Consider the following 21,493-nt stretch of genomic DNA (forward strand, 5'->3'; position numbering starts at 1 on the left):
CGTTCCAGGAGCATGCTCATAATCCAAAATGTTCATTTATCAAAGCGAGTTTCCCCATAGGAAATAATGGAAACTCGCTTTGATACGTTTCCACCCCCATCCCCCTCCTCGAGAACCGGCATTGCTCCCCCCGAAGGCCCCCCTGTGATCCGACATCCTTGTCCCCCACGATTCGGCGCCCCCCCCGCCATGATTGGGCACCCCCCCACTGCGATTCGGCACCCCTCGCCACTTCTTACTGTCATCTGGGCACCGGCACCGGCATGTCCTGTGCGTTGGTGCTGGTACCCGAAGATCGGCCTCTTCGTCTTGCTGGGCCTTGAGCATCTGCATGTGCTCAAGGCCTGCAAGTTCACATTCACGTTCTCTCCGAGAACCGCTTCGAACTTTTGGTATAGCGGTATACAAGAAATAAATTATTATTATTATTATCTGTCCTGCTGCCGAGGAGGTGTTGATGAGGAGTGTGTTGTTTGGCTGGGAGAGTATATGCTCCAACGACAAGACGTGGGAGATGAGGATGCAGAATTGTTCTACATACAGTTTCAAAATTAAATAGATCAAATGCCAAATCAAGATTTACTGATCATTATGGGGGATTTCATTACACCTGAAGATACAGTGGCTGTAAAGCACGGCATAGGAGAAAGAAATGAAGCTGGTGATAACTTAGTACAGTTTTGCAAAACAAACCAACAGTCAATCATGAATACACATTTCCAACACCACAGACGTTGCCAGTACACATGGACCTCTCAAATGGTATGTATTGAAATCAAATCGACTATATCTGCACAGGACAGAGATTAAATCTGCAGTTTTGACTGCAAGGAGTAAGCCAGGAGATTGTTGTGGAAGCAACCACGAGCTTTTGACATACAAAATCAAAGTAAAGCTTCGCAAGAAGATCATTTGAGACCTCCCAAAATATGAGTATCAGACTCTATTGGATAAAACTAGACAACAGATTTGCCTCTCTTGATACAGGAGATAAAGAGCCTGATGAAGCTAAAAAAAAATACCAGAAGAGAAAGAAAGCAACTAAATCGCTTTGGATTTCAGAAGAAACTAGAAAAGTAGCAGAACAAAGAAGACAAGCAAAACTTTTTGCTGATAGAGAAAAAGTATCACAAATGAACTGAGTGTTTCAACTTCATGTTTGGCAAGACAGAGAGGGAAGGGATTGGCAAAGGGATTGAGACTTGTATACTGCCTTTTTGTAATTATACATCCACACTTTCCTATCTATCTCAGTGGGCTCACAATCTATCTAATGTACCTTGGGCAGTAGAGGATTAAGTGACTTGCCCAGGGTCACAGGGAGCAGCGCAGGGTTTGAACCCACAACTTCAGGGTGCTGAGGATGTAGCTCTAAAAGATACTTGCCAGAAAATTGAATCGGAACATGTAAACAGAAAAATCAGGTTAGCGTATCAGGAGATTAAGAGATTGCGGCAGAAATTCCAGCTTCGATTGGGGGTGCTTAAAGACGCCAAAGGAATGAGAATGAATGATACAGAAAGCACTAAAAGCAGATGGAAGGAATATACAGAAAATGTAAACAAAAAAAGACAATGACGATAACATTGGGAAAATTAAACTGGAAACTGATGCCGAAGAACCAAATATTTTTAAAGAAGTAATAGCAATTAAAGCTTTATTAAACAAGTCACATGGTATCAACAATATTCCAATTGAATTAAAGGCTCAGAAGGTGCTATCATGGCCCTCTATCAACTGTGTCAACAGATTCGGAAGGAGAAAACATGGCCAACTGATTGGAGATCACTGTTCATACCTATACAGAAGAAAGGTGATGCCAATGACTGTAACAACTACAGAACGATTACATTAATTCCAGCAAAATATTGCTGAAAATAATACAACAAAAGTTACAATCATACGTTGAGCAAGAACTACCCAAAGTTCAGGCTGGTTTCGGAAAAGGTTCAGAAACAAGAAACATTATTGCCAATATTACATGGATATTGGAGAAAAGCAAAGAATATCAAAAGTCCCTATACTTTCGCATCGACTACAGCAAAACTTTTGACTGTATGGATTACGATAACTATGGAGGACTAGCACAAATGGGAATACCCAAACACACAACTCAGCTGATAAAGAGCCTCTATGAAAATCAAGAATCTACAGTGAGATTAGAATATGGCAACACTAATTGGTTTCCAATAAAACATGGCATCAGGCAAGGATACATCTTGTCACCTTACCTGTTTAACCTTTACGGTGAAACATCTTCAGAAAAGCAAATTTGGAAGAAGAGAGCATTAGTTTCAAAGTTGGTGGCTAAAATATAAAGAACCTATGCTATACAGATGATACATCACCAGCAGCAAAGAAGGCATGCCGAATCTACTGAGAAAAGACAAAGTCGAAAGTCATAACATGGGATTAAAACTGAGCATAAACAAGATGAAGATTTTGAATATGGAAAATGATGAAGATTTTGAGCTTGACGGTGATAGAAGTTGTAGAGGATTTCAATATCCTGGGTGCTTTCGTAAACAAAGAAGCAGCTAGCAGGAAAGAAATACTCTGCAGAAGAGCACTTGGTCGCTCTTCAATGAAGGTTCTCAACAAAGTATTCAAAGGCAAGGAAATAACACTCCAAACGAAGATCAGACTTGTCCACACACTAATTTTCTCAGTGGTCAATTACGGATGCAAAAGCTGGACACTGCAGAAACAAGACAGAAAGAAGTCCAAATGATGAAGTTATTAATTTCTTATTTTGGTCACACTATCAGAAGAGAAAGATCATTGGAGAAGGTACATCATGCTTGGGAAGATTAAAGGAACCAGGCAAAGAGGGCTGGACACATTGAAAATAACCATGGGGATGATGCTGGAGGACCTTACCGGACTAGCACAAAACCAATTTCTTTTTAGATCTGTAATTCATCAAGTTGCTAGGACTCAAAACACAAGTCGATAGCACCTAACTAATTAACTATAATGAAGAAAATGTTCAAGTTGAAAAGGAGTGGAGAAAACAAATTTTGATTCTACTGAAAGTTAATATTACACTTACAAGGGACTCTTAAATAAAACTTTGCTCTAATTAATAATGCCTGGGCTTTCTTCTGCAAAAAATTACTTTCCTTGTCATCAGCAGCAGATGAATTCAGAGACAAATGGGCTGTGTCCGTCCATCTACCAGCAGGCAGAGATACAGAGCATTTAAGCTGAGCTCTGTCATATATAGGAGGGTATGCTCACTGGTAAGCCAGTATTCTCTATCTCCATAGGCATTTGGATGGTCTTGCTCTATCTTCTGGTTTCATCTCCTGCTTAGCGTGGATGAAAAGTGTTGGTTTGATCCAACCTGGCTTGGCTCCTGTTTTGGCTTTGCTGACTCAGTTGGGCAAGGGGTACTTATTATAGCTGGTGGTGCCAATTTCCTACCCATCCCTAGTGGCCACCTTTGCCTTGTTCCTGAACTCCTTGCTCCCTCCTCAATGAAAAAAAAAAAAAGAAAACCCAGAGGAATGCAGTTTACTGGAGGCAAGACTAGACGGACAATCTGGTAGGTTTTTGTTTGTGTGGTGCTATTTAGATGATGTGGTGAGTGCTGCATGTTTTTTGCGTAGAAAAATAAATGAGTGAGTACTTTTTCAGCGCCTCCCTCTCTCAGCTCCCTTGATGGATGTGCTCTTTCCCTCTCTCTCGTGATAAGGTATTGGGGCCCAGGGAGGGTTAGGCTGTCATTCCGAAGAGGGTTGCCTGTAGTGCGCTGCTCCCACAGTGAAGGGCTGTCTTTTTGCGAGGTTCTCTGACAGTAGTAGTTGCCTGCGATGTTTTCCTGAGCTGGCAGGGAAGGCTGCCTCCGAGCTGCTGCACAAGGGGATGGGTGAGAGGTGCGGAAAGATGCTGCCCATGGGGAGAGGAAGAATTGGGGTGGAGGAGAGGAAGGGAAATAGGATTGTTGTAAATTAAAAAAAATAAATAAATAAGACATTCCCCGAAAATAAGCCCTTGTGCATTTTTTTGGAGCACAAATTAATATAAGACCCTGTCTTATTTTGGGGGAAAGATGGTAGTAGATGCGTGCAGTATTATTTAATTTGGGGGATTCCGGACTAATAATGTGCCAGGATTTACATGCGCCTAAAATTTGGTTATGGATCCCGGAGGTATGCACTATTCTGTAAATAGCACCCAACTTAGAGCACTGTTTATAGAATAGCTCTGAGCACAGTGTTTCTTTGGCATCATTTATAGAATTTTCCTCTTAATGCCTTTTGCTTGCCCTGTACATAGTTTATTCTTAGTGCTGCTCTCCTAAGGGTTACAACATACCTTTTATTGACTTGCACTTTATTTAACCCAGATAGCAGGAACTCAGAATATTTTGAACTTTGCTGTTTTGATTAGTTAGTATATGTTTTTTCCTGGAAGGAAATCACAGATCTGCACGTGATATAAAACCTATTTCCTGACTGAAAAATCATGGCAACTATAAATAAATCATTCAGCCTTTAGATTTATTTTCCAGGTAAGTGACTAGGAATAGCACTTATTCTGTCGTTATTTGAATGATAATGGACAAATCAGAATACGTGGGAATTACAGATACTATGTATAGAAAAGTGACTAATAACACATTTAAAACTTGAGAACAGTAATGTTGGTTCTTTAGGTTATACAGGTGTTACAAACTTTGAATGTGTACTGATTACATAATATTTTTATCTGCTATTGTATATTCAGTCTGTCTTGTATTTTTTATGTATCTGACAGATAATGACTTTTAAAAGTCTTCAAGTCCTTGTACGTTCTGTTGTCAGAAAATAAAATAGAAAATACATTTAAAGCTGGGGTTTGTTTTCATTCTTCTACTCAACATTCTATACACTCTCAACATGAAAGAACAATTACAGATATATTCAAAAATAATTAAGAATAAGAAACCAAAAAGCCCTTATTGCGTAAGTCTTTACACCCCACATCATAGTATAGTACACCCCAAATTAGCTCCGTTTCAAAAATTGCCTTAATGGACCCCTCCCAAATATGTTAATCCATCTGTCAGCCACACTAGTTCACCTGGTTTAAAAAGTTCTGGATGAAAGATCAAGCTGTTTCTGTTGTGTGAAGTGAATCTGAAGCTAAGATCTAAATAAGAAAAACATAGAGCTGCTGAAAGAACTCCAGAATAAAGTTATTCAAAGGTACATATTGGAAAAAGGTGTAGCATCTCCAGATGGGTTAGACCTGAAGCCATATCATGAACCTCATTCCCAGGGCTTAATTTCTGAAGGAAAGGTCATGAACACAGTTCCACCACTTCTTTCAGACTCCAGAACAATAAGAAAGTTCAGCTTCAGCCTCTCATGATAGAAACCTTCAAAATCCTGAAGGGCATAGAGAAGGTAGACAGGGACAGATTCTTCAGACTGTGGGGAACCACAAGTACCAGGGGTCACTCAGAGAAACTGAAAGGGGACAAGTTTAGAACAAATGCTAGGAAGTTCTTTTTTACCCAGAGGGTAGTGGACACATGGAATGTGCTTCCGGAGGTTGTGATAAGCCAGAGCACATTACAGGGGTTCAAGGAAGGTTTGGATAGGTTCTTAAAGGATAAGGGGATTGAGGGGTACAGATAGAAGTAGAGGTAGGTTATAGAAATGGTCAGGAACCACTTCACAGGTCATGGACCTGATGGGCCGCCGCGGGAGCGGACCGCTGGGCGCGATGGACCTCTGGTCTGACCCAGTGGAGGCAACTTCTTATGTTCTTATTTCCAGGAAGCCTGCAGAGAGAGGAGGGAAGGGGGTAAGTCAGGACCAGAGCATAGAAACAGTACTCCTCCTAATCCTAGCCCCTTTTCTGTTGTGCCTTCCCCTAACTTGCTTGTTCCTTCTCCCAGCTCCACAGTTCCACTTCCTTTTTCTCTCTTTTTAAAAAAAAAATTCTTTATTAAGTTTTTCAACTACAATTGTGCAACAAATGTTTCAGAAATATGGATACTTAAAAACAAGCACAATGGAACGTACAGACTTCAACGTACAATTATATTATCCCCACCCTCCCACCTGATATACAAGTAAAATAAAACCTTAATAAAACTATTCATGAAATCCCTAAATCAAGTTACCATTCCATTTCCACCCCCCCTCCCTGGATGTGTATGTTTACATGTCTATAAAATAAAACTCATTTATTCCTCCTTACAAAATTTAGCCAATGGCTTCCAAACTTCCATAAAACTCTTGTAACATCCCCGTTGTATGGCCATGCAATGCTCCATTTTAAAGATATAACATAGAGATTACCACCAGAATGTGTAGCTCAACCTATCCCAGTTTTTCCAGTTTCTTAAAATGAGCTGCATGGCAATCCCTGTCATTACAAAAGGTAGCTTATTATTATCCCAGGACAAGCAGGCAGCATATTCTTAACACATGGGTGACGTCACCGACGGAGCCCTCGGTACGGACCTTTTAACTAGAAGTTTCTAGTTGGCCGCACCGCGCGTGCGCGAGTGCCTTCCCGCCCGACGGAGGAGTGCGTGGTCCCCAGTTTCTTCGTTTCCGCGGAGCGAAGAAGACGCGTGTATTTTTTCAACGGCCGTTGAAATCACTTTTTGCCTTCCCGCTCGCGCTTTTGTTATATTTTTTTTTCTTCCTCTACCTCCGGGTTTCCTTTTTCTTTCAATTACAAAAAAAAAAAAAAAAAAAAACTTTGATTTTTATTGTTTCTTTCGTTTTTGCCCCGGCGGGGCCTGTTGCCATTATACAGGCCTCGGACTTCGATTTTGCGGAGGCTATCTTCCCCTTCATGCCCCCGCAGGTCGGTTTTAAGAAGTGCCAGCGGTGTGCACGCCCGATCTCCGTTTCTGACCCACACAATTGGTGTTTGCAGTGCCTGGGTCCGGAGCATCGGGCAGATTCTTGCACCCGCTGTGCCACTTTACAAAAACGTACTCTTAAAAACCGAAGAATCCAGCAAACCCTGCTCTTCGGCTCCGAGTCGGCGATGGATTCATCACCCTCAGCGGCGGTACCGCAGAAATCGGCACCGTCCAGCTCGACACCGACCGATCCCGCATCGGCGCCACTGGCGCCAGGTAAGCCGGCTAAGAAGCCTTCCTCTTCCCTCGAGCGCCCTCCAGCTACGGTGACGACACCGTCCATACCGGCATCGCACCGGTCCCGTAAACGCTCCGCCCCGATAACGGTGAGTGCCTCGTCATCGGCCTCCTCATCGCCGGGGCGTGGAGCGGCATCCAAGGAACCGAAGAAAAAGAAAGCGGTTCCGATGCCACCCCTGGATGACCGTATCTCGGCCATCCTACAAACTCAGCTTCAGGAGCAGTTGAAGAAACAGCTTGAACAACTGCTACCCTCTATCCTGGCACCGCTCCTTCCGGTACCAGACCGGCCCGAGCCCCGCACCGAGCCCCCGGTGTCCACTCCTTCGGTACCGGTAAACACCTCGATGCCGATCCTTTCGGCACAACAACTTCCTGATGATCCTGTGGTTCATTCTCGAACCACAGTGGATCCTGCTCGGCACCAGGCGGTACGGCACTCTTCTCGGGACCGAGAACGACGCCGATCGTCCTCCCCTGGTGCCGTTTCGGTGCGCTCTGGTAAATCTTTGTCCAAAACTCACCACACCGCACCCTCCACCCCGGTGTCCCGACACGCACCAGAGGTCAGGGATCCGGATTTATGGGAGGAGACTCCTCTCGGTACCGAGGAGGATCCCTCCTCATCTGATGAGGAACCATCGGCGCCTGATGCCTCCTCTAAACCTGAGCAGTCTTCTTTTTCTAAATTTCTGAGGGAAATGTCTGCTGCTCTGTCACTTCCCCTTGAATCTGACTCCAAAAAGTCTCAAGCCTTTTTAGAAGCCTTAGACTTTGAGCAACCTCCTAAAGAGTTCCTCAAACTTCCCGTACATGACATCTTACGGGAGACATTCTACAAAAATTTGGAAAATCCCCTCACGGTACCGGGAGCTCCCCGTAAACTGGACAACCTTTACCGTGTCATCCCTATTCCAGGATTCGACAAATCTCAATTGCCCCATGAGTCCCTTCTGGTGGAATCCACCTTAAAAAAGACTCAGGGCTCCAGTGTCTATGCCTCTACCCCTCCTGGCAGAGAAAGTAAGACCATGGACAAGTTTGGCAAGAGGCTTTACCAAAATGCCATGCTTGCCAACAGGGCAAACAACTATTCCTTCCATTTTTCCTTTTATCTCAAACACTTGGTCCAACAGCTGTCTGCCCTCCAGAAGTACCTTCCTGAGCGCAAGGTCCCGCTATTCCAGCAGCACATATCTGGCCTTCTCCAAATGCGCAAGTATATGGTCCGCTCGATCTACGACTCCTTCGAGCTCACCTCTCGGGCCTCTGCTATGGCTGTTGCCATGCGTCGCTTGGCCTGGCTCAGAGTCTCCGACCTGGACATCAACCACCAGGACCGCCTGGCCAACGCCCCCTGTCTCGGGGATGAGCTTTTTGGAGAGTCACTGGATTCCACCACCCAGAAACTCTCCGCCCATGAGACTAGGTGGGACACCCTAATCAAGCCGAAAAAGAAGGCTCCGCCTGCTCGACCCTATCGGCCTCAATCATCCTACCAGCGGAGGTTCTCAGCCAGGCCACTCAATCCGCCTCCCCAACAATCTCGGCGACCCCGTCAACAGCAGCACCATGCCCAGGCTCGGTCTCAGGCCACCCAACCCTCCAAGCCTCCTCAGCCTGCTAAACAATCTCAGCCCTTTTGACTCTTCTCTCCAGGGCATAGCCAGTCATCCACCCTCGCTGCCTCTTCCACAGCCTATCGGGGGTCGTCTCACCATTTTCTCAAGCCGTTGGGAAGTCATCACGTCGGACCAGTGGGTCCTCAACATCATCCGCCACGGCTACTCTCTCAACTTCCAGACTCTGCCCCCGGACAACCTTCCCGTAGAGTCTGCTTCAAACTCATCTCAAACCCCCCTCCTCCTGAGGGAGGTTCAATCCCTCCTCCTTCTCAATGCCATCGAAGAAGTACCTCCAGATCAAAGGGGGCAGGGATTCTACTCCCGCTACTTCCTGGTACCCAAAAAGACGGGAGACCTCCGTCCCATTCTCGATCTCAGGGACCTCAACAAGTGTCTGGTCAAGGAGAAGTTCAGAATGCTCTCCCTTGCCACGCTCTATCCTCTTCTTTCTCAACACGACTGGCTATGTTCCCTGGACCTCAAAGAGGCCTACACTCACATCTCCATCAATCAACATTCTCGCCGCTACCTGCGATTCCAGGTACTGCACCACCACTATCAGTACAAGGTGCTACCGTTCGGCCTCGCCTCCTCACCCAGGGTCTTCACCAAGTGCCTTATAGTGGTAGCGGCCTTCCTCAGGTCTCACAACCTCCAGGTGTTCCCCTATTTGGACGATTGGTTGGTGAAAGCACCTACGTCTCCACTTGTGCTACAGGCTACTCATCACACCATCTCTCTCCTCCACCTCCTGGGGTTCGAGATCAACTACCCCAAGTCGCATCTGCTTCCCACCCAGCGACTTCAATTCATTGGAGCAGTTCTGGACACCACGCTAATGAGGGCTTTTCTCCCCTCCGATCGCAAGCAGACCCTGCTCCATCTCTGCCGTCAGGTACTCATGCATCCCTCCATTCCTGCTCGACAGATGATGGTCCTCCTGGGTCACATGGCCTCGACAGTGCATGTCCTTCCTCTGGCTCGTCTCCACCTTCGTACACCTCAGTGGACGCTCGCCAACCAGTGGTCACAGACTACGGATCTTCTTTCTCATCCCATCTCTGTGACATCATCTCTTCAGCAATCTCTCCAATGGTGGTTGAACTCCTCAAATCTTTCCAGGGGTCTACTTTTCCATCTGCCCCCCCACTCTATGATCATCACCACAGATGCATCCCCCTACGCGTGGGGAGCTCACCTGGGAGATCTACGCACCCAGGGACTTTGGACCCCACAGGAGCGTCGTCATCACATCAATTTCCTGGAACTCAGAGCCATATTCTACGCCCTCAAGGCTTTCCAGCATCTTCTCTGTCCTCAAGTCCTCCTCCTGTGCACAGACAATCAAGTCGCCATGTACTACATAAACAAGCAGGGCGGCACCGGATCTCGCCCCCTTTGTCTGGAGGCTCTGCGCATCTGGACCTGGGCCACGGACCGCAATCTCTTTCTCAGGGCGGTCTATATCCAGGGCGAACAGAACTCTCTGGCCGACAATCTCAGCCGCATCCTTCAACCTCACGAGTGGACGTTGGACCCTCCGACTCTACTCTCCATCTTTGCTCGATGGGGCACTCCGCAGGTGGACCTCTTTGCAGCACCTCACAACCATCAGCTGCCCCAATTCTGTTCCAGACTCTTCTCTCCTCACCGTCTGGCCCCGGATGCATTCCTGCTCGACTGGAGGGATCGGTTCCTCTATGCCTTCCCTCCACTTCCTTTGATGTTGCGGACCTTGTCCAAACTCCGCAAGGACAATGCCACCATGATCCTCATCGCCCCTCGGTGGCCTCGTCAACACTGGTTCTCCCTTCTGCTTCAACTCAGCTCCAGGGAGCCCATTCCTCTTCCTGTGTTTCCTACTCTACTTACACAGCAGAATCAGTCTCTACTACATCCCAACCTGTCTTCCCTCCACCTGACAGCTTGGTTTCTCTCGGGCTGACCTCTCCGGAGAATCTATCTCAACCGGTCCGCCTCATTTTGGACGCCTCCAGGAAACCGGCCACTCTTCAATGTTACCATCAGAAGTGGACCAGATTCTCCTCGTGGTGTCTCCGGCATCATCAAGAACCCACCTCTTTGGCGGTGGAAACTGTCTTGGACTATTTGCTCTCGCTGTCCAACGCTGGCCTCAAAACCACTTCCATCAGAGTCCACCTCAGTGCCATCACTGCGTTTCACGAGCCTATTCTCGGGAAACCCCTCACGGCTCATCCTCTGGTTTCAAGATTTATGAGAGGGCTCTTCAACATCAAACCGCCTCTCAAGCCTCCTCCCGTCGTCTGGGACCTGAATGTGGTTCTCTCTGCCCTTATGAAACCTCCGTTTGAGCCTCTTGCCACAACTTCATTCAGGCTTCTTACCTGGAAGGTGCTTTTCCTAATTGCCATCACCTCTGCCAGGAGGGTTAGCGAACTGCATGCACTGGTTGCCGACCCACCGTTCACTGTTTTTCACCATGACAAGGTTGTTCTGCGTACCCACCCTAAATTCCTTCCCAAGGTGGTCTCAGCTTTTCACCTCAACCAGTCCATTGTGCTTCCCGTCTTCTTCCCTAAGCCTCACTCGCATCCTGGAGAACAGGCGTTGCACACGCTGGATTGTAAGCGTGCCCTTGCTTACTACCTTGATCGTACCAGAGCTCACCGAACATCCCCTCAGCTCTTTTTGTCTTTCGATCCCAACCGTTTGGGCCGCCCTGTCTCCAAACGGACTCTTTCAAATTGGCTTGCTGCCTGTATTGCCTTCTGTTATGCTCGGGCCGGTCTCTCACTGGAAGGATCTGTCACGGCCCACAGAGTCCGAGCTATGGCTGCTTCTGTGGCTTTCCTCCGTCCCACGCCCATCGAGGAAATCTGCAAGGCGGCCACTTGGTCCTCAGTTCACACGTTCACTACTCACTACTGTCTGGATGCATTCTCCAGACGGGATGGACACTTCGGCCAATCTGTGTTACAAAATTTATTTTCCTAATGGCCAACCATCCCTCCTCCCTCTTTGTTAGCTTGGAGGTCACCCATGTGTTAAGAATATGCTGCCTGCTTGTCCTGGGATAAAGCACAGTTACTTACCGTAACAGGTGTTATCCAGGGACAGCAGGCAGATATTCTTAAGTCCCACCCACCTCCCCGGGTTGGCTTCTTAGCTGGCTTATCCTAACTGGGGACCACGCACTCCTCCGTCGGGCGGGAAGGCACTCGCGCACGCGCGGTGCGGCCAACTAGAAACTTCTAGTTAAAAGGTCCGTACCGAGGGCTCCGTCGGTGACGTCACCCATGTGTTAAGAATATCTGCCTGCTGTCCCTGGATAACACCTGTTACGGTAAGTAACTGTGCTTTTCTCGCAAATAATTGACTTTTAGCTCTCATAAGTGTATCAAATAAAATAGTATCATACGATAAAACCATGGATTCTCTAATAAATTATTTACTTGATCCCAAATAGACCTCCAAAACTACAGTATCAAGGGACAATAGTATAATAAATGATCCAACGTCTCAGCTTCGAGATGACAGTGCCAGCATCTATTAGACTTAGAACTATCTAATTTATGTAATCGAACAGGGGTCCAAAAAGCTCTATGTAATAAGAAAAACCAAGATTGTCTCATAGATGCAGACACTGTACATCTCATCCTCCAAGCCCAAATTCGCAGTAATCTGATGCTTTATCTCAATGCTCCAAATGTCTCTAAGACTAGTTTGTTTGGGGGTTTTTTTTTCTTCAAAAATTCAGATATTAATTTATACCACTTGGCTGCCTGATGCCCTAGCAAATCTGTCTGGAAGCAAAGACCCGGCAAGCTATACTGAGTTTTTAAAGTTTTGCCAATCAGGGAACCCCTTCTGAATGGCCTGCTTCAACTGCATGCACTTTCTTTTTCTCTACAAATTAGTCCCTACTTGCTCATAACTCGAGGTATGTGAAGTATGATCTCAGTCCCTTAAATCTAATGCTAATTGTCACCATAGTACTTGTATCATGCCAAAGAGAGCTGTTTTCTGTATGTTTGAATATCTCTTGGGGCACTGTCAGTTCCATCAATGTAAAGTGAAAAACAGTTTAGTATCACCAAGACACTAACTTGATTAATTCATCTTTCCAAAGTCTGTTTAGAGAATTACCACTACTTATTATTTCTATAGTGCTAGAACAGTGTTTCTCAACTTCTTCAAGCCAAGTACCCCCTAAGCCTAACAAATACTAATCAACTGAGTACCCCCACCCAAGGTCTGACCTGCCCAAGCTCCACCCCTGACCCTACCCCCGCCCCTGACCCTACCCCATAATAATAGTACTAATTGTAACACAATTTCTTCCATCCATTTTTCATATACACACAATATAATCTTATTAATACATAATAGTAACCACAAAATTAAAAAAAACACTAAGCACACTACGCAGAGAAAATGTTATTTATATTCAGGGTTTTTTTTTTTTCCAAAGAGGTCAAGGCAGATGACTTTAAAATATGCAATCAGTAACAACTATAGAAAAATAGACAAATATAGAGCAAAATATAGACAGCAGATATAGATTCACAAAACTGACACATTTTGATCACTAAATTGAAAATAAAATTATTTTCCAACCTTTGTTGTCTGGTGATTTCATGAGTCGCTGGTTGCACTTCCTTCTGACTGTGCATCCAATATTTCTTTCTTTCTGCATGCTTCCTCTCCTCCGGACCGCATTCCCTTTCCCAACCAACATCTCTCTCTATCCCTACAAGAGTCCAACTTTTCTTCCTCTCTCCTCCACCCCTATTGGCAATATATCTCCCTCTCTCTCTCTCTCTCTCTCAGCGTCCATCTGTCTTGAGAGATCCAGGCATCTCTCCCACCCCCACTACTGCCACATTCAACATTTCTCCCTCTCTCATCCCCCAGATCATGTGCAGCATTTTTCACCACTGCCCACCAGCCCCATGCCCATTTCTCCTTCTATCACTCTCTCCAGCACAATGCCACATCTCTCCCTCCTTCACTATATCCAACATTCCTCCTCCTTGCATCCCCTTCAATCTGTCCCTATGTTCCCTCTCCTCCAACATTTCTCCCTCTCATCCTTCTATTCCCCATGCATTTCTACCTCATTCCTCTCTCTCTGCCCAATTTTCCTTTCTTCCTTTCCCCATGTGCACCATCACTCACTCACACACTCATGCCTATCAATTCTCCCTTTCTATTCCCTCCCCTCTGTGTCCCATGTTCATGCCTCTTCCCTTCCTTCTGTGTTGAATGTGTGCCCCCTCCCTGCCTTCCAACTTTGTCCCAAACTTAAGTTGCACACCGCAGATCCATGCCCCAAAGCCAACCTGTCCAAAGAAGCCACAGGCACTGCCAGGGATCCCTGCCTGCCTTCCCACCCCCTGCTGAAGCCGCTGCCGTGGATCCCTCTCTGCTTGGCCTGTCTGCTCGCCCGCTCGCCGTACCACCTCCCATCTCTGAAGCCGACCCTGTTACTTTGTTAGAACAAGACTCACTCCATCCTCCCCCAGCAGCAACTCCGTGCAGAGGGGGAGCATGACATCAGTTCTGACGTCGGAGAGAAGGTTCCGGGTCAGCTACGCAGCGTGTGAGTTACTGCCTGTGTCCTTGCACAGAGTGCTGCTGGGGGAGGAGGGAGCCAATCCAGCTCCAATGAAGTAGCAGGGACGGCTTTGGGGGTGGGGGTGGTGCAGTGTGCAGGCATGGAGGGATCCCCGGCAGCAGCTTCAGCAGGGGGCGGACGGGCAGGCCGCGTACCCCCAACAAGCGGCCCACATACAGAAACTGATGATATCTTTGTGAACAAAAACTACAAAAGAAATCCTGAGGCTATGCAATTCTTTATACCTAGAAATAGCATTAACCTGCTCCCTTTTGATGTGCTTTTCAGTCTCATGAATATTTGATAGGTAGTTATCTTCATCAGTTTATGGAAATCAGTATCTACAAGTTACATTATGAATTGCAGAATGGGTAAATTCTGGTTTAGTAAGAAATAGGTCCTCTTAAGTTTGCAGTATTGCTTGTAGCTGCTGTCTCTGGGTATCATTAACTGTTCAACTTGTTGCATAGACACTCCAGGCATGGCTGCCTTAGCAGATCAAGTAAAAGATTACTGTTCTGAATTCCCTTTGCTGGGCTGCAAGCATCCTGCACAAAAGCTGTGAGGCCAGCATGACCTTTATATTATTTACATGGAGAACCTGCTGCTTTCTGTCATGGCAATTTATAAAGATTTTAGTGGTGTCATGTGTCCACAAATTGACCTTATAAGACCCCACCTAGTTAGTTTGAATTTATTCTGACATAACTGGGACTAAGTATTTCCTATCCATCCAAAAGTTTAGTTCTGGCACTTGCTTAGACACAGCTGCCTGAAAAATGATCTCACTATGAGGTCTTCCAGGTGCTGCCACATATTGACCACAAATTAAAGTACAGAGAATTCTTCTAGTATTCTCTTTTCTAGATCAGAGGCCCTTTTATCCTCCTTCTGTGAAACATCTCAAGTGGAGAAAATCTGTAGATTCCTTGGGTATGTCCCTGTAGGCTAGGACACACCCAGCCAGTCAAGTTTTAAGGATGTCCTAAATGAACGTGCATGAGGCAGATTTGCATGCCCTGCTTTCACTGTATGAAATTGTAAAGATCTTAAAAACCCAATTGGCTAGATATATCCTGCGGAATGGATTGAGAACATCTGCTGTATTATTTTTTTTTTTTTTTAAACTTTTTATTTATAGAATTTTCATTCTTTCAATACATGAATCACATATTATAAAATGTATAATAAAATATATATGTATGTACAAATTCATATCATAGATATTCATCCCTTTCCCCTATTAATTGTTTTTCCATTTTTCTTTCATATTAATATCTATATTTCCCACCCTAACCCTATATTACTATTATCAATGTGTTAAGATATCTGATCTCTAGAATAATTAGTCAATGGATCCCATATTTTCTTAAAATTTTTAATATTTCCTTGTTGTAAAGCCAAAATTTTCTCCATTTTGTAAATGTGACATACCGAGTTCCACCAGAATGTATAATTTAGTTTGGTAAAATCTTTCCAATTTTGTGTGATTTGCTGCATGGCAACTCCTGTCAATATTAAAAGTAATTTATTATTATTTGCTGATATTGGACTCTGTGTTCTCATTGCAGTACTGAATAATATGGTATCATATGAGAGTCCTACGTGATTTTCTAGTAATATATTTATTTGGGGCCAAATTAAATTCCAAAAAGCTTTTATACAGGGACAAAAAAAAATTAAATGATCCAATGTCCCTACTTCTATTTTACAATGCCAACATCTATTAGATCTAGTATTATCTATCTTTTGCAAGCGCGTCGGGGTCCATAACACTCTATGTAATAAAAATAACCATGTTTGACTCATAGATGCTGACTTTGTTAATCTTAATCTCCAGGACCAGAATTTTGGCCATTGAGATGCAGAAATTGTCTGTCCAATCTCAATGCTCCAAATATCCCTAAGTCCAGTTTTCTTTTTTTTATTTAGAAATCCATTTATTAATTTATACCATTTTGCGGCTTGGTGACCCAAGAAATCCGTCTGGAAACATAAAACTTGCAAACTATATTGAGTATTGAGAATTTTCCATTCAGGGAACCCTACCTGAATGGCTTGCTTCAATTGCATCCATTTAAAAAATTGTGTAGAAAACCACTAAGTAGAGCAGGTAACATTCCCAGACCTGGTATTCAAAATCCATGATATTTAACATTTTTTTTGTAAGGTCCTAGTAAATCTTTATATCTCAAGTACAGCAGGGCACTGATTGCTTCTACAGAGCATAAGGCTAATACTTCAAAGTATCAACAGTAGTAGCAGGGTGAACTTGTTTTAAATCAAATTCTATTACCTGTTGTTTAAAGCACTACAGGGCTATACCTCAATTTACCTGAACAATAGACTTGCACTGAAAGAAGCAAAAAGTCCTTGGAGAAACATGAATCACTTTACTTTCCCCTCAACCAAAAAAAAAAAAAAGAGACTAAAGAAGTTAGAAGAACGTCATTCCAAGCAGCAAAACTAGATAAAGATGTTGGCAGCTTTCTGTATTTCTGTCTTTCTTTCTTTCTGTCTTTCTTTTTCCTTGGCTGTCCACCACCACCCCTTGCCTGCTCCCCCTGTCCATTCTCCCTTCCTTTTACCTCCCCTGTATCCACCACCACCCCTTCACTGCTCCCCTTATCCAGCAGCAGCCCTTCTCCCTTTGTTTTACCTCCCCCCTGCTAGAATATATGTCTGTCTTTCTGTCTCTCTCTCCCGCTGTCTTTCTTTTTTTCTGTCTCTCTCCCTGCCCCCTATGCAGAAGCATTTCTCTCTCCCCCTCCACTTCCCTGTGCAGCATTCCCTCCCCCTCCATTTCCCTGTGCAGTTGTGTCAGATCAGTAAGGAGGAGTAAATTGGCATGGAATTGAGTGTGCTGAATCCTAGGAAAGGTGGCAGTCGGGGGAGTAAGTGTGCCAGATTGGAGGTGGAATGGGAGCAGGGCAGTTGGGGAGATGCAGTAGAAAGATGAGTTTGGGTGTCCGGCAGAGCAGTGGAAGTAAATAGCAATTGAGTGAATGTTATAGCAGTCGAGGATGGGAAACAGTTTTGAAGTGTGTGTGCCACATGGAGCCAGAGCAGTAGAGAATCTGGGTCAGACTGAGCGAGAGTGTCTGATCAGGAGTAGTGGTGGTAAAATAAGTGTGGATGGAGGGATTGTGAGAGTGTGAATCAGATGGAAAGAGGAAGGGAATTGGGTTATTGGGAACGTTTGATTAGTGGGAGAGGCAGTAAGGAAAGGTTAGTGAATAATAAATGTGTAGTGGGAGGAGTCTGGTTCGGAAGCATACTGGATGAGTGTGAAGGGAGGTATTTGGGTATTGAATGAGCCCTGTCAATTTGAGAAGGTGAGGTTGGTCAGTATGCTGCATCAGCCAAGTCCATCAGGTAAAAACTACTGAACTCAATGAATCGCACTGTGTGTTCCTCAGACGTTGTTATGCGGGGGAGAAGGGGGGGGGGAAGCACAAAGAAGCTTAGGATACCGGTTAGGACATGCTAATGTGATTGCATGCACTAATGGACTTAACACTCTTAATGCCCTTTCCTGAATCCCCCCTTAGGACCAAAATCACCAACCTGCCCGATCGAGCAGGTCCGAAGAATTAAGGAAACAAAAATATGCAGATGGGGGCAATTGTAGGAACGCCCCCATCTGCCGGCACGGATCGCTTTTCTGCGATTCCCATGCAAGCGCAGGCTATCTATAGATGGTCTGCACATGTATGTCTGAGCTGCGATCTTTTTTTTAAAAAAAAATCTTTTTTTTCACTGGCATCGGTGAGCGCTATAGGGGGAGAGCCAGGCCAGGGACACTGAGGCAGGGGCGGCGGGATCCAAGCCCAGGCTGTGGTAACCTCCGTAGTTGGGGTACTGGGCAGTGCCAGGGTAGCAGGGAGGGGTGGGGCGCACGGAGCCCAGGTACATGCCGATGTCCTTCTCCAGCAGGTAGATCAGGTGGGTCAGCCAGCAGCATGCTCCCAGTGCCTTTGCAGGATCATTTCCCTCACCAGCGATTTGGAGTTTTTAGCCGTTTCTGCGTGAGGTGGAGAGCAGGGAGGCTTGTCTGGCGCGCATGCACACTCTTACCGGCCATAGCGCAACAGATCAGGGATCAGGGAATCACGCGGTAAGAGTGCGCATGCGTGCTTAGCATTTTATTCTTATGGATTATAAGTCACTAGCCAGGAAAATGTTTTAGTAAAACTGAATTATTACTGCTTTAATGCAGAAGAAAAGGAACTCTCCGCAGATAGGAACAAAACCAAACCAAAAGTAGCAGTGATGAACAAGAGGAGGATGCTAATGCCATTAGAGTTCCAAATGAGGTGGCTTTATTAATGTACAAGGGTCACTACAATTTATATTCAATACTTGGAATTTGAAAAAGCCATCTTATTTGGAACACCAGTGGCATTCGTGTCCTCTTCTTGGACGTCACCACTGCTTTAGTTTTGCTGTTGCTTTAATTCATAGTTATCTGTACTTAGATGTAGGTTTCATATTTAGGTTTTCTTTCTGTAAGAAAATGCCTTATGTCCTATCTGTCTTTGACCTAATGTTATGTAGTATTTTGGAACTAGCCTAAAAAGCAAAGATTTTGTACCACTAAAATTATGAAATATAAAAGTAATAATTGAGTGTTTATGTTAAACTGCATTAAAATAATAGTATCTGAAAGTAACAACTATCCCCACCAGGTGAATATAAGGGGTTGGGGGGGGGGGGGAGAGCATTTTCATGAACACTGCCAGTATTAAAATGGGAGATTCAATGCTAGGCCCTGTCCGTGCTTTGACATTTATTTTCTGTGACTTTTTATTTTTCTTTTTTAACCAGCTACTAAACTTGACTGGTTACGTCTGAATATTGGGACATAACTGTACTCTGTCCCTGGATTCCCCTGACATAACCAGCTTGAAGTTTTGTACTATCTGGTCATTTTCAGTGGTACTAACTTGTTAAAGGCCACTGAAAATGGCTGGATTACCACAAACAAGTGTTTTAATTGATCATTGGCCATTCCTAGCCTGATTAATGCACTTTGAATATCTGGCAGTATATTTTTTTCAAACTTGACATTGAAAGTAACTTCCTAAGCCTACTAAAACGCTGTAAACAAGGAAGTCAGATGGATTGAAAAAAAAAAAACACAAAAATCCAAAACAAATCAGATGATATAAGTAGTAAAAACAGGGTAGATGAATCCTCGCATAAAGGTGATGTCATCAGAAGAACACCACTTAGGAAACACTTCCTAGAAATTTTCAAGAACTTTTGAGGAAACCCCCTCAGTCCTTCATTTTCTATGGAGACGAATGGATATATTTTTGTGTTACACTTGCCTCAATGTGTATATGTCAGGTTTATTCAGAATTCTCTTTCAGTGTGTAAATCCTGTTGCTGTTGTGTGGTCTTTTTCCCATTAGCTTCTCTAAGTAGGTTTTACCAGTCATCTTTTAAGTTTTGGGGTTTTTTTTCATCACAGTGACCAGGAAGCATCAACCACGACTCCCTTAAAATGTGACTAAGGTGTACCTGGCTGCTAGCTATTATCTTTATGCAGTGAATAGTGCTCCATCCTCCTAGCGCCTCTGAATTCTGCTTCTAGTCTGGTGTGCCAAAACCAGATACAGTAAAACCTTGGTTTGCAAGTGTTTTGCAAGACAAGCAAAACATCTGATTAAATTTTAACTTGATATACAAGCAAAGTCTTGCAATACAAGTACATACAGTATATACGCGTCACATCATCACAACTGAGCCGATGGTTCTCTCTCTGACACTGCAGGAGTGTAGTGACTGCTCTAAATGAGCGAAGTCTTGCAAAACAAGTATGTATAGTATTTTGTATTAAAGTTTTTGGGTTGTGGAACGAATTGTCTGCGTTTCCATTATTTCCTATGGGGAAATTCACTTTGATATACAAGTGCTTTGGATAACAAGCATGCTTCTGGAACAAATTATGCTCGCAAACCAAGGTTTTACTGTATAAAAAATTATCCTGTGCCTGCTGTATTAACAGTGCCTAGTGTTTACCACTTGCCACCTGGATAGGCCTTCACAACTACTGCTTAAAAGTCTGTTTATGTGAAATCATTATTGGTGATTATGATTCCTATCAGTAATTTGGGTTCATTAAAAATAACAAGCAGAGGCCTAAGTAACATATATAACCTGTTCCATAAGCTTGGATGTAATGATTCCATTTTGGGTGGCTATTATAAAGTCATCTATTTGCTTCTTTGGTTCCCATAAGTCATATACTGATTTGGGGGAAGAAATATTACTTGTTAACCTTTAAATTCATTGCACAAATCTGACATTTTTCCTTCTGATTTAAGCTTTGATCAGCTGAAAATGGCAGCAAACAACTTAAGAAAACAGGCTAACAAAAAGAATGAAGGAAGCCTTGCCTATGTGAAAGGAGGTCTTAGTACTTTCTTTGAGGCCCAAGATGCTTTAGCAGGTACATTTTTGCTTTGTTCTGATATTTTTTTTACTAGATCTGCAAACCACCAAAATATATTTTATTTCTTTGTACTTTGTGATATAAAAGCATTTATTTTAAAAGCATTTAAAAGCATTTATTTTAAAAGCATCTCCATGTAAACATAGTAGCATTTATACATGTAGATTATATACATATATAAACAACAGTTTCAGAAAACCGCTATTTACAGATGGAAATTCCAACAGTGCAGATGTTTGAAGCATGGGCAGTGGAACACTGTCCAGAGCTCCGCCCTGGCCCCAGTGGAATTCTGCAGCACCTCTCACGAACTTCAGACTCCAACTCCTACCTCCTCCTGAGTTGTACTTTAAATCTTTGAGGCAGCCACCATGCAGCGTCAATGAGCAGGCCTGCTGCCGGAAGTAGAATGAAGGGATCCAGGGCAGGCCTGCACATTGATGCTGCATGGCGGCTGCCCCCAAAATTAAGGTAGAAATCCAGAAGCTGGATGGGAAGGATGGCACCAGTTTTGGGGGAAGCCTTGGCCTGTTCCAACGCCTATGGTTTGAAGGATACATTGTAGGGGTGGGTACTGGGTGGGATAAAAATCTACATTTATATTCTCTATTAAGTTTTACATCAGCTCAAAGAGGGGCACATATGTTTTTTTAAAAGTGCCCATTTCAGCCAGTTCTTCTACATCAGTGGTCTCA

General features: G+C 44.4%; 1 protein-coding gene across 5 annotated transcripts in view; it reads left to right on the plus strand.

Moving 5' to 3' along the window:
* EXOC2 (exocyst complex component 2) overlaps positions 1–21,493 on the plus strand; it is a 273,747-nt gene that overhangs the window by 53,837 nt on the left and 198,417 nt on the right. For all 5 annotated transcript variants that reach the window (XM_033934892.1, XM_033934888.1, XM_033934890.1 and 2 more), the window contains exon 6: positions 20,671–20,795. In XM_033934892.1, coding sequence (XP_033790783.1) covers positions 20,671–20,795 — 125 coding nt within the window. The remainder of the gene's footprint in view (positions 1–20,670; positions 20,796–21,493) is intronic.

The sequence above is a fragment of the Geotrypetes seraphini genome, chromosome 2, assembly GCF_902459505.1.
Source record: "Geotrypetes seraphini chromosome 2, aGeoSer1.1, whole genome shotgun sequence".
Classification (NCBI taxonomy): Eukaryota; Metazoa; Chordata; class Amphibia; order Gymnophiona; family Dermophiidae; genus Geotrypetes; species Geotrypetes seraphini.